Here is a 13,766-nt window from a genome sequence, read left to right as displayed (position 1 = left end):
GGATAAGTGACCTGGAAGACAGAATGGTGGAATTCACTGCTGTGGAACAGAATAAAGAATGAAAAGAAATGAAGACAGCCTAAGAGACCTCTGGGACAACATTAAACACAACAACATTCGCATTACAAAGGTCCCAGAAGGAGAAGAGAGAGAGAGAGACAGAACCTGAGAAAATATGTGAAGAGATTACAGTCAAAAACTTCCCTAATATGGAAAAGGAAATAGCCACCCAAGTCCAGGAAGTGCAGAGAGTCCCATACCGGATAAACCCAAGGAGAAACACGCCAAGACACATAGTAATCAAATTGGCAAAAATTAAAGACAAAGAAATTATTGAAAGCAACAAGGGAAAAACGACAAATAACATACAAGGGAACTCCCATAAGGTTAACAGCTGATTTCTCAGCAGAAACTCTACAAGTCAGAAGGGAGTGGTATGACACATTTAAAGTGATGAAAGGGAAGAACCTACAACCAAGATTACTCTACCTGGCAAGGATCTCCTTCAGATTTGATGGAGAAATCAAAAGCTTTACAGACAAGCAAAAGCTAAGAGAATTCAGCACCACCGAACGAGCTCTACAACAAATGCTAAAGGAACTTCTCTAGGCAGGAAACACAAGAGAAGAAAAGGACCTACAAAAACAAACCCAAAACAATTAAGAAAATGGTAACAGGAACTTACATATTTATAATTACCTTAAATGTGAATGGATTAAATGCTCCAACCAAAAGACACAGGCTCGGGCTTCCCTGGTGGTGCAGTGGTTGAGAGTCCGCCTGCCGATGCAGGGGACACGGGTTCGTGCCCTGGTCCGGGAGGATCCCACATGCCGCAGAGCGGCTAGGCCCATGAGCCATGGCCGCTGAGCCTGCGCGTCTGGAGCCTGTGCTCCGCAATGGGAGAGGCCACAACAGTGAGAGGCCCGCGTACTGAAAAAAAAAAAAAAAAAAAAAAAAGACACAGGCTCGCTGAATGGATACAAAAACAAGACCCATATATATGCTGTCTACAAGAGACCCACTTCAGACCTAGGGACACATACAGACTGAAAGTGAGGGGATGGAAAAAAGATATTCCATGCAAATGGAAATCAAAAGAAAGCTGGAGTAGCAATATTCATATCAGATAAAATAGACTTTAAAATAAAGAATGTTACAAGAGACAAGGAAGGACACTACATAATGATCAAGGGATCAATCCAAGAAGAAGATATAACAATTATAAATATATATGCACCCAACATAGAAGCACCTCAATACATAAGGCAAATGATAACTAATAAGAACCTGCTGTATAAAAAAATAAATAAAATAAAATTCAAAAATTCAAAGAAAAAATATTCAGTTTGATAAACCAAGGAGAAAGTACAGGAACACAATTCCTTAAAATTTAAGCCCTTCCTCTGTGTTCCCACAGCTATCACATTTAATGTAACTACCTGGGTTTTTTAAACCATCTTCCTCATGGGAGTATATAATCTTTTTGAGGCTAGAAATGAGGAAAAACTGCTTATTATTCATCTCTGTGTTCTCAGTGTGTGACAGAGTAGGGGTTCAATGGTGAATGGAGCAAGGGGCCTGAGTCATACCCTTTTCTGTATGATTTGCACACAATAGGTTATTAATATATATATTACTGAATTATTCTACTGAAAACTTTCTAAGCAAATTACTTTTTCCCTTATCACAGGAAGTCAAGTAAAAATGAGAACAAAAATTCACCTATAAACTCACCATTCAGAGAAGAATACGTGCTTCTAACTTTTCAGGATATATCTCTCCAAATATGTACATTTAAATTGGTTTCTTAAAGTGGAGTCACACTGTACATACTATACACACTGTTTTATAACAGCTTCTTCACATAATAACGCATCATGAGCATCTCTCCACTATATGTAGTTACCTCACTTTTATTGGCTATATGGTATTTCATTAAATAAATGTAATGTACCGCCAAAAAAAAAAATGCAACTTGATTACTAAGATTTGGGGCATCCTCTTAAATTTTGTACCTGATGTGGGTTGCTTTATTTGCCTCATCCAAGACCTGGCCCTATAATTGACTCTTGATGACAGTATAATGACTTTTTAATTTCTTTATACTTCTGTACACTTTCCAAATTCTGCACAATAAGCGTAACAATAAGGATTACTTTGACCATCAGGAAAAATTAATTAATTAATTTTTTGTGGTACGTGGGCCTCTCACTGTTGTGGCCTCTCCGGTTGCGGAGCACAGGCTCCGGACGCGCAGGCTCAGCGGCCATGGCTCACGGGCCTAGCCGCTCCGTGGCATGTGGGATCTTCCCGGACCGGGACACGAACCCGTGTTCCCTGCATCGGCAGGCAGACTCTCAACCACTGCGCCACCAGGGAAGCCCAGGAAAAATAATTTAAAAACGAAGTCAAGACTCACTCAATGATGTTCCTTGTGATTTCACCATGAGGCTTGCAGGAAACAAAAACTAGTATGCGGATGGCCCTGTAGTTTCGAATGGCTTGAACCACCTGGTAATCTAAAGGAAGAAACACATTGCTATTAGTATAATTAAACTATCATGGTCCAGGTTATCACAAACTTGCAACTGGCTGGCACATAGCACTGGTTAGGAAAAGAGGAGAAGCAGGTTCAGAGCCAGCTAACTGAGAGCAGCCTTAACATGGTGTAGAAATGAGAGACCAAAGCTGGTGGACATCATGGGAATACCTAACTAGCTCTGTAGCAGGAAATCTAGTCATCCTTACGCAGTCCCGGCCCGGGCTGGGTTCACTACAGCAACAATTAACTGCCCATCTTCCTTTGACTTTAGTATCTGTGGCAAAATCTTCTCTGCTCGACCAGTATGGAATTCACAGTTGGTGATGCCTGCAAGAGAGGCCCACGTGCCATAACTCAAAATGCAAGCCAAGCAGTTGGGGGTGGGGAGCTTCAGCTTTATAGAAACGTACAGAAAGCAGGGAGGGCTCTGCCATCTTCCCTTTAGATCTAACATACTTCTGCATAACAATGAAAGAAATGCTTTTGGAGCTGCTTCATTTTTTCCAATGTGCTTTCCCTTGCAATATCTCTGTCGGCCTTTCAGCTTGAGAGACTAGATGTGTTATTTTACAACTTAGTGACTCACACAGCACATAAGGACCTATACCAAGAAGAGAACCTTGACTATAACTCAAGTGCTCCTTCTGCTATATTGGAGGCTTTCACATGGAGCCTCAGGAGCTGTCTAGAAGTGAGGTAGAGGGGAAAGAAAATCTTTTTTCTATGTTGCAGTTTGGCCTAAGACTTTGTTCAAAGAAAAGGTCCTACTGCTAAAAATAGTTTGAAACCTATTGTATTGTTATGATGCCTCATGAGTCTAATGTCAAGAAGGCTCTTCTGTATTATTCAAAGTTTTGCCAAGTTCCCTTCCTATCAGCTAGGCTTATTCCTTCCCTTAGGCTTTTTCTGGATAGAAACAAAAAGATTTAGGGAGGGATAAATTAGGAGTTTGGGATTAACATATACACACTACTATATATAAAATAGGTAACCAACAAAGACCTACTGTATAACACAGGGAACTCTACTCAATATTTTGTAATAACCTATAAGGGAAAATAATTTTTTTAATGAATTTATTTATTTTTGGCTGTGTTGGGTCCCCGTTGCTGTGCCCGGGTTCCCTCTAGCTGTGGTGAGTGGGGGCCACTCCTCGCCGCAGTGCACGGGCCTCTCATTGCTGTGGCCTCTCCCGTTGCGGAGCACAGGCTTCAGTAGTTGTGGCTCACAGGCTCTAGGGCGCAGGCTCAGCACTTGCGGCGCACGGGCCCAGCTGCTCCGCAGCATGTGGGATCCTCCTGGACCAGGGCCTGAACTCGTGACCCCTGCATCGGCAGGAGGATTCTCAACCACTGCGCCACCAGGGAAGCCCAGGGAAAATAATTTGAAAAAGAATATATATATATACATATATATATATATAACTGAATCACTTTGCTGTATACTTGAAACTAACACAACACTGAAATCAACTATACTTCAATTTAAAAAAAAAAAAAAAGAAAACAACAGGGGGACCTCTTTTAGAAAGTCATCAGGATCCAACTCTGAGCACTCCAGAACACCTTCCCTTCCTCCCCAGTCATGGATACAGTAGATGCCCTTTCCCACACAACCGTTCCCATAGTACAGAACAACTACAGCTCTTAATTTCTCCCCAGAATGTGAGCAGTGTACCATTGAAGGCTGCAGTCCACCTGGCATCCTCTACCGCCTGCTCCACCAACTCAATCCCAAGGACCTAGGAGGTATACTGAGCCAGAGAGAGACCAATCACACCTGGGGAAGTAGGAGAGAATAAGAGGAGGGTATTTTATGGTATTACCAATGAGGTTATGCCTGCACCACTACCACCACCTCCCCACCTCGGCTGCAAGGGCCCTGGGTGCTGCGTGGATGGTGTTGGGGAGATAAGCTGCGTGTTGATTCTGCCCTGGGCTGCCACTTGCCAGTTACACAGCAGATGTCAAGGAGGATGGTGTTAGAGTTCACTCCACTCAGCTCCCCCACAGTCCGATACAGTATCTCTGCACCAGCAATGTTAACCTGGAAAAAGGCATCTGGAGAGATGCAGATCTTCAACCCCAGGAGATCTTCAAAGATGTGGGGTTCCCCAAACAGGAGCTGGTAGGGGGACTGCTGATGGCTGCAACGGGTCGTAGTGCTAGAAAAGAATAAAAGAAGAAAGCACCTTGGAATGGCAGGCCAACCTATCTCTAGTGGTTGGTTGGAGAGGGAGGCCCCAGCATCTCAGCTAGGAGACAAAGCCTCCATGGCATGGCCCTGAGAGCTCTGGAGGAGTTTCCCTCTCAGGGGATGGAGGTACATGCAAACACTTGGTCATCAGCAGCGCTGCCTCAGTAATCCACAACCCAGACTATGGCAAGCCATAAGACTGCGGCTTGCTGTTGGGCTGTCCCAGGTTTACCTTTCCTGGAAGTAAAGTGATGTCAAGTCACAGACTGCTCCTGGTCCTTTGGTGAAAAAATTCTTTACAGTCTCCTTCTGAACACAGAGCTCCTCCTGCCCAGACCACAAAATCAGGAGTCAAGCAAAAACCCACCTCTTACAAATTTTCTCTCCAAGCTCTATGGTAATCAGCCCTGCAGTAGTCAGACAAGAAGGCACATTACTCAAGTGTTATAGATAACACTTAAAGCAATGTTCTGTAGGACCAAAAAAAAAAAAAAAAGCTATTTTCACATCTCAGCAGAAGCACTGCTTTGCTTATTGGCTTTTGACAAATGCTATACAACAGACATGACACTTTCTCTGGTTTGAGCCTCTTTAATAGTTCTCTAAAGAAAGTGTGAGAGTTATTCTTGTTGTAACCTAGGAGCTAAACTAAGCTTTTGTCCCATCACAAATAAGCAATAACCTTTCAATTCCTTTCATACTTCTCTACTTCAAATATCCCATCCACCCATCCAAACACCACCTCAGAAGACACACGTCCTAAGAGAAAGGAAAGAAAGGGCACGGAACAGAATGAGCACGGTAACTAAATCCTTTCTTCGAGTTCTAAACGTTTTAAAATTCTTACGTCACTACAGAGAGCCCTATCCATTAGCTCGACACAAGGACATATGACAATGAACTATGTTGGAGCTATAGAGTTAAAAGGCCAGGAATCAACGACCTGGGTTCAAGCCCTACAGCTTTGCTATTTACTAGCTCTTTAACGTTGCGTACCTCTATGCCTCCATTTGCTCAGCTGTGAAATGAAGGGAACAATACCTCTCCCTCTCCAGCCTACTTCACAAGTTGCTTGAGATGATCACATAAGTATTAGAATATTTTGATACAGGCATGTTTGAAAGCTCTAAGTGTATTACAAATGTAAAAGTATTATGTAGATTATGAAATTCTGACCATATTCTAGTCTCTATTAAATTGGCTTCTGGAATTAGTAGAACACCTAATAAGTTCCGTGGGCAAAGTTCTTGTGAAAATCCTCAGGAGTCCTCACATGATAATTAACTTGGTAACCTAGCCTCAGTCTCTTTGGTTTCATTATGCCAGCAGCATGGTTAACAGGATCCTTGCCATCTCCTCATCATCATCCCCAACCCTTCTTTCCAACCCATACATTCTATGGATACATTGTTTCTGCTATCTTCCCTGAAACCTCCAAATACCAACTGCAGCATATTGATAGTAAGGGCTGCTATAGAAGCTGTTCCTTATCATCCTTTGCGTCTCACCTGCCTTAATTCCTGGGGATGGAAAGTGATGATGGCCATTGTGTGCCCTTGGCTATTGGTGTGGGCTATGAGCTCACGCCAGTACCCACCTTCACGAAACAGAAGGCAGGGCTCCAATGGGGACTGTCGAAGGAATACTTTGTAGTACTAGGAAGAAAACAGTACTATTACACAGGCAAAACTAACAAAGTTTGACAGCTCATTATTCATGCTGAGCGACTGTTATGGGCTGAAGTGTATCCCCCACACACACAAATTCATATGTTGAACACTTAGTACCTCAGAATGTGACCAGATTTGGAGACGGGGTCTTTAAAGATGTGTTTAAGTTAAAATTAGGCCATTAGGGTGGGTCCGAATGCTGTGGTTTCAGTTGGCCACGCTGCCACCCCAGTGGGCCCACCACACCAGTGGGCCTAGAGGGCAGTATCAACCCATAGAGGATTATTCTCAAGCCTTAAAATTTAGTGGAATTTGCCCTGCTAGGTTTCAGATTTGCTTGGGACCCAAGACCCCTTTCTTCTTTCTGATTTGTTCCTTTTGGAATGGAAATGTCTATCCTATGCCTGTCCTACGATTGTATTTGGGAAGCAGATAATTTGTCCAGCTTCACTGGTTCATAGCTAATTCTGTCTTAGGATGAATTATACCTTGACTGATACCTCTCATCCACACTTCATTTAGATGAGATTTAGGACTTAGAGTTGATGCTGGAATGTGTTAAGAATTTTGGGCTGTTGGAATGGGGGTGAATGTATTTTGCATGTGAGAAGAACATGAATTTTGGGGGTCCAGAGGAGAGTGTTATGGGCTGAACTGTGTCCCCCTAGGATTCATACATTGAAGTCCTAACCCCCAGTACCTCAAAATGTGACTGTGTTTGGAAATAGGGCCTTTAAATAGGTGATTAGTTAAAATGAGGCAGTTAAGGTGGGCTCTAATCCAATCTGACTGTTGTCCTTATAAGAAGAGGAAATTTGGATACACAGAAACATCAGGGATGCGCACGTGCACAGAGGAAAGCCCACATGAGGACACAGCAGAAAGGCAGCCATCTGCAAGCCAAGGAGAGAGGTCTCCGAAGAAACCAAACCTGCTGACACCCTGATCTTGGACTTCCAGCCTCCGGGACTGTGAGAAAATAAGTTTATGTTGTTTAAGCCACCCAGTCTGTGGGATTTTGTTATGGCAGTCCTAGCAAACTAATGCAGTGATATAAGAAACATGATCACTGCCCTGCAACCTTACTGAGGGATCCTATCCATGATAGCCCAAAAAGTATGCTCCATGAAGGCTCAGAGTTGTATCCTGAGTCTAGCACATAACCAGTGCTCAATAATTATTATTGAAAGAAGGTATGAAAGAACAGCAAAGGTATCTGTATGAAGAATTTCAGCTTGTTGTGTACACAGTGTGGAATACAATAATCATCCATTTCTGTGAATTCCTCCTGGCAGCAATTCCTAATATACTACTGAGCTGCTATAATTCCATTCTTACTTATAACTTCCTGATGTAAGCCCACTGTTTCTGTATTTCTTCATATAACCAGGTGCCAACCAGCTTAGTTGGATCCTTCATCTTCCCCTGGTAAATACAGGTCAAAAGCAATCCTGATTCAGTGTTGAGATATCAAAAATCCTTAAAGCCAAACTTCAAACACAAGCCAGTTGCTGCCACAACAGGACACACTATCTGATTTACTAGGTCCTCTTGTTTTCATAATGCACGGGTTCTGGATCCACTGTATTTTCACACAAACCCAAAATAGTGCATGGAAAGGAGAGTTACACCAAAAAACAGTGCCACTTGAGAGGGTAAAAATCAATTAAGGGTGCACTTGACCACTTCTGCTATAATTTCATATAAATGCAACATAAGATGCTTAACTATACTTATACTGAACAAATTTTTCCAAATTTTGAAGTTGGTGATTTAAAGAAAGACTGGTTCAACTGTCGTTTACTTGCTGGTTGGAAAGGAATGTTTTCTGGAAGAAGATTCAAATGTCTTTGAGGTCCTAGAAGGATGGGAACTGAAAAACTGAGTCTGACCTGGAAGATAATGGGTAAGTAAATATGAAATACAGCTTCTCCACTGTATGAGCCAAGGCTTTGGTTTCTTCACTTATAAAATAGAGCCTGAAACTCCTATTCTTACATGGGAATGCCTAAGCATCATATTGCAATATACAGTTGACCCTTGAACAACATGGGTTTGAACTGTGTGGGTCCACTTACATGTGGATTTTTTTCAATAAATACGTACTACATTACTACACAATCTGTGGTTGGTTGAATCTGGGGTTGGTTGAACTCGAGACATGGAACTGCAGATACGGGAAAGCCAAGGATATGGAGGGCCAACTACAGAGTTATAGGTGCATTTTCAACTGTGCAGAGGGTCAGCGCCCCAACCCCCATGTTGTTCAAGGGTCAACTGTATCAATGTATCAAATCAACACACTGTACACCCTAAACTTACACAATGTTGCATGTCAATTATACCTCAATAAAATAAAATTTTTAAAAAGAGTGAAAGGGTCTTCTGGTTAAAATAACAGACTATTCCTCTTAAAAATCCTACTAAAATGAAATAAAGGAATAAAAAAGACATAAACGTATTTAAACTCATTGATCCACCAATTCTCCCTTCTCTCTCTCTTGCATCATTTTCCTCCCTCACTACTGGATCATTCCCATCAATACACAAGCATGTTCTTCTAACTCTCCCACCTTTAAAAAGAAAAGTAACCTTCTCGAACCCACTTTCCCCTCCAGCCACTGTTCCATTTCTCCGCTCCTCTTTGTAGCAAAGCTCCTCAAAAGAACTGTCTATATTCACTGCCTCCCATTCCTCTCCTTCTACTCACCCACTCAAATCAGGTCCCCACCACTCCACCTAAACAGCTCCCATTATGGTCACCAACGACCTCCGTGTCATGCAGTTCAAAGGTCAATTCACACTCCTCATCTTACTTGACCTACCAGCAGCACTGGCACAGCTGATGAGCCCCTCCTCCTCAGTTCACTGTCTTCACTAGGCTTTCAGGATCCCACACTCTCCTGGTTTCCTCTGACCTCACTGGCTGCCCCTTCTCAGTCACCTTTACTGGTTCCTCTTCTCCTCCCAGACCTCTTAAAATGGGAATGCCCCTGGGCTCAGTCCATGTTCCTGTTCTCTTTCTATCTACTCTCACTCCCTTGGTCATCTCTTCCAGTCTCATGATTTTAAATAACATCTACATGTTAACAACTCCAAGATTTCTAATTCTTGAACCTCATCCTAACAGATCCAACTACCTATTTAACATATCCACTCAGATGCCTAATAGGTATCTCAATGCAACATGTCCAAAATTGAGCTACTAACCTCCCCCTGCTCAAATCTGCTCTGCCACAGCTTTTTCCATTTCCGTAGAAAGTAACTCCACTGTTCCACTTTCTCCTCCCAAAAACCTAGAGCCATTTTTCACTCCTCTCTTTCTCTTATACCTTTCACTCACTCAATCAAGAAATCCTGCAGTTCTGTCTTCAAGATACATCCACCTCCACTGCTGCTCCCACTGGGCTATCATCTCACATCTGGATTACCACATGAGCCTCCTAACTAGTCTCTCCGTGCCTCTACCTTTCCCTACAACAATCCATACACAATATAATAGCCAGAGTGATCCTGTTTAAAACCTAAATCATATCATGAGATGCCCGCCCCCCCAATCAAAACCTCCAACAGCTCAGAATAAAAGCCAAAGTCCCAACAATGACCTCTAAGGCACTACACTATCTGGTCCCCATTAACTACCTTACCTCTTCTCCTATTACTCTTCTGAGTCTACCTTCAGTTCCTCCAGAAAGCATGCCATACTCCTACCTTAGGGCCTTTGCCATGGCTGTTCTCTTTGGCTAGAATGCTCTTCCCTCAGACCTCCACATGGTTGACACCCTCATTTCCTTTAAGTCTTAATTCCAAAGTTTCTCAACCTTGGCACTATTGTCAATTCTGTGTTGTGGGGGGCTGTCCTGTGCACTGCAGGATGTTTAACAGCATCCTTGGCCTCTACTCACTAGACAGATACCAGTAGCACCGTCCAACCATCCCCCAGTGGTGACAACCAAAAATGTCTCCAACATTGCTAAATGTCCCCTGTAGGGCAAAACTAATTCCAGTTGAGAACTACTGCTTTATTCAAATATCACCTTCTCAATGAAGCCTACGTTGATCCCATTTAAAATTACAACCCGCATTTCCCCCAAACTTATGACTTCTCATCCTCCTTATCCTGCTGTATTTTCCCCATGGCATTTGTCTTAGTCTGTTTGGACTGCTAAAACAAAAGTACCATAAACTGGATGACTTATAAACAACAAAAATTCCTCAGTTCCGGAGACTGGGAAATCCAAAATCAAGGTTCCGGCAGATTCAGTGTCTGGTGACAGCTTCCTCAATGACGGCTTCTGTCTTTTCACTGGAACCTCACATGGCAGAATGGACAAGCTAGGGGCTTCCCTGGTGGCACAGTGGTTAAGAATCTGCCTGCCAATGCAGGGGACACGGGTTTGAGCCCTGGTCCGGGAAGATCCCACATGCCACGGAGCCACTAAGCCCGTGCGCCACAACTACTGAGCCTGCGCTCAAGAGACCATGAGCCACAACTACTGAGCCCACATGCCACAACTACTGAAGCCTGCGTGCCTAGAACCCGTGCTCTGCAACAAGAGAAGCCACCACAATGAGAAGCCCACGCACCACAACGAAGAGTGGCCCCCGCTCACCACAACTACAGAAAGCCCGTGCACAGCAACGATGACCCAACACAGCCAAAAAAATTTTTAAAAACAAATAAATAAATAAATAAATGAAAAGAATGGACAAGCTAGTTCTCTGGGTCCTCTTTTATAAGGGCACTAATCCTAATCATGAGGGCTCCACTCTCATGACCTAAGCACCGCCCAAAGGCCCCAACCTCTTAATACTATTACCTTGGGGGTGAGGATTTCAACATATGAAATTTGGAGGGACAGAAACATTCAGACCAGCACTGCACTTATCACCTTCTAACATATTATATAATTTACTTTATTATGTTTTTTTTAAAAATCTGTCTCCCCCCACTAAAATATAAGTTCCACAAGGGAAGGGATATTTTCTTCATTATTGTATCCTAAGCACCTAGAATAGTGCCTGGCATTTGTAGGTACTCAATTGTACTTGTTGAATGAATAAATGAAAGAAAGAACAGAGATAATGGGAGAGAAGACAACAAGAGCAAACCAGATAAAAGACTGGAATGGCAACTAACTTAGCAAGATGAAGGAAGCTACATCCGGATTGCCTACAAAGGGGGATCTGATGAGAGGTAAGGCTTACCTGCTCCACACAAGCCTGGAAAGGCTCAAACTTGAAGTGCAAGGAGATAGAGATGGGATAAGGTACAGGGCTTAAAACAGGGTTTAGTTGAAAGTCTGGACCTAAAACTGGTAAACAACCTCATCCTACCAAAAACCTCTATCCTTCTGTAGCAGGAGGTTGGGGATGTTTTCTCCCTTAGGAAAAAATGAACACACAAATACCAGGAAATACCAGGCGGAGTGGTGGCACAGGGGTGGAAACAGGAAGATTCAATGTAAATTCTCTCAAGAAACTGAATAGTCCCAGAGTAATGACCTCCCGAGAGAGATATGGGCCCCCACCCACAAGCACCAGCAGTGAAGCCAAGAATCAACAAACCCACTCAAGCTGAATTGCCAATCAATTTAAAGCCTCATGCTTAAACATGAACAGTCAGGCAACTACCACCAGCTATTTGATTAAAGCCTTCATTGCAAAAGACAATATCCAAAACAAACAGGGGAAAAAAATCCCTGAAGGAAGCAGACAATTCAAAAAACAGGAAAAAGGGCTTCCCTGGTGGCGCAGGGGTTGAGAGTCTGCCTGCCGATGCAGGGGACACGAGTTCGTGCCCTGGTCCGGGAAGATCCCACATGCCGCAGAGCGGCTGGGCCCGTGAACCATGGCCGCTGAGCCTGCACGTCCGGAGCCTGTGCTCCGCAACGGGAGAGGCCGCAACAGTGAGAGGCCCACGTACCGCCAAAAAAAAACAGGAAAAAAAAGGCAAAAGCAAGATTAAAATATATATATATATATATATATATATATGTGTGTGTATATATATATTACATTATTTTAAAAAAAGAAGATGCTATACAAAAGGAACAATCAGAGAACAAGCAAAAGCTTTTGAAAATTAAAAGGTGGTAGAAAAAAAGTCAATAAAAATGTTGGCATTTATTTCAAGAAAATTTCACAAAAAGAAGAACAAAAGGGAAAAGAGATGGAAAATAGAAGAGGAATGAGTAGCAGATTACAGAATCAATTCATGAAGTCCAAAATCCAAATAATAGGAGGTATAGAGAGAACAAAGAAAATGAGAGGAAGGAAGTACTTAAAGAAATAATACATCACACCAGTCAGAATGGCCATCATCAAAAAGTCTACAAATACTATATATAAAATAGATAACTAATGAGAATGTACTGTATAGCACAGGGAACTTTACTCAATGCTCTGCGGTGACCTAAATGGGAAGGAAATCTAAAAAACAGTGGATATATATATATGTATAACTGAATCACTTTGCTGTACAGCAGAAACTAATACAACTTTGTAAAGCAACTATACTCCAATTAAAAAAAAAGTCTACAAATAAATGGTGCAGAGGGTGTGGAGAAAAGGGAACCCTCCTACAGTGTCAGTGGGAATGTAAATTGGTGCAGCCACTATGGAGAACAGTATGGAGGTTCCTTAAAAGACTAAAAATAGAGTTGCCATATGATCCAGCAATCCCACTCCTGGGAAGATATCTGGAGAAAACTCTAATTTGAAAAGATACATGCACCGCAATATTCATAGCAGCATTATTTACAATAGCCAAGACATGGAAACAACCTAAATGTCCGTCGACAGAGGAACGGATAAAGAAGATGTGGTACATATATACAATGAAATATTACTCAGCCATAAAAATAATGAAATAATGCCATTTGCAGTAACCCACAGATGGGCCTAGAGATTATCATACTAAGTGAAGTAAGTCAGACAGAGAAACATAAATATCATATGATATCACTTATTTGTGGAATCTAAAACAATGATACAAATGAACTTATTTACCAAACAGAGGGCTTCCCTGGTGGCGCAGTGGTTAAGAATCTGCCTGCCAATACAAGGGACATGGGTTCACCCTGGCCCAGGAAGATCCCACATGTTGCGGAGCAACTAAGCCCGTGCACCACAACTACTGAGCCTGAGCTCTAGAGCCCACAAATCACAACTACTGAGCCCATGTGCCACAACTACTGAAGCCTGCGTGCCTAGAGCCCATGCTCTGCAACAAGAGAAGCCACAACGAGAGGCCCGCGCACCACAACAAAGAGTAGCCCCCACTCACTGCAACTAGAGAAAGCCCACGCACAGCAATGAAGACCCAACACAGCCATACATACATACATACATAC

The 13,766-nt window shown here is 42.7% G+C and overlaps 1 protein-coding gene across 1 annotated transcript in view; it reads right to left on the bottom strand.

The window, feature by feature from the left end:
* TRMT2B (tRNA methyltransferase 2B) overlaps nucleotides 1-13,766 on the bottom strand; it is a 40,779-nt gene that overhangs the window by 12,378 nt on the left and 14,635 nt on the right. Inside the window, 6 exon segments of the mRNA XM_089904911.1 lie at nucleotides 2,423-2,542; nucleotides 2,752-2,872; nucleotides 4,223-4,324; nucleotides 4,495-4,709; nucleotides 4,974-5,068; nucleotides 6,250-6,396. Of these exon segments, the coding sequence (XP_089761037.1) occupies nucleotides 2,423-2,542; nucleotides 2,752-2,872; nucleotides 4,223-4,324; nucleotides 4,495-4,709; nucleotides 4,974-5,068; nucleotides 6,250-6,396 (800 nt within the window).

This window comes from Delphinapterus leucas, chromosome X, assembly GCF_059928025.1.
Source record: "Delphinapterus leucas isolate spDelLeu-1000000601 "Yukka" chromosome X, BTC_Dleu_Yukka2, whole genome shotgun sequence".
NCBI lineage: Eukaryota > Metazoa > Chordata > Mammalia > Artiodactyla > Monodontidae > Delphinapterus > Delphinapterus leucas.
The sequence above is the reverse complement of the archived record's forward strand: the minus strand, read 5'-3'. Positions and strand labels throughout refer to the sequence as shown.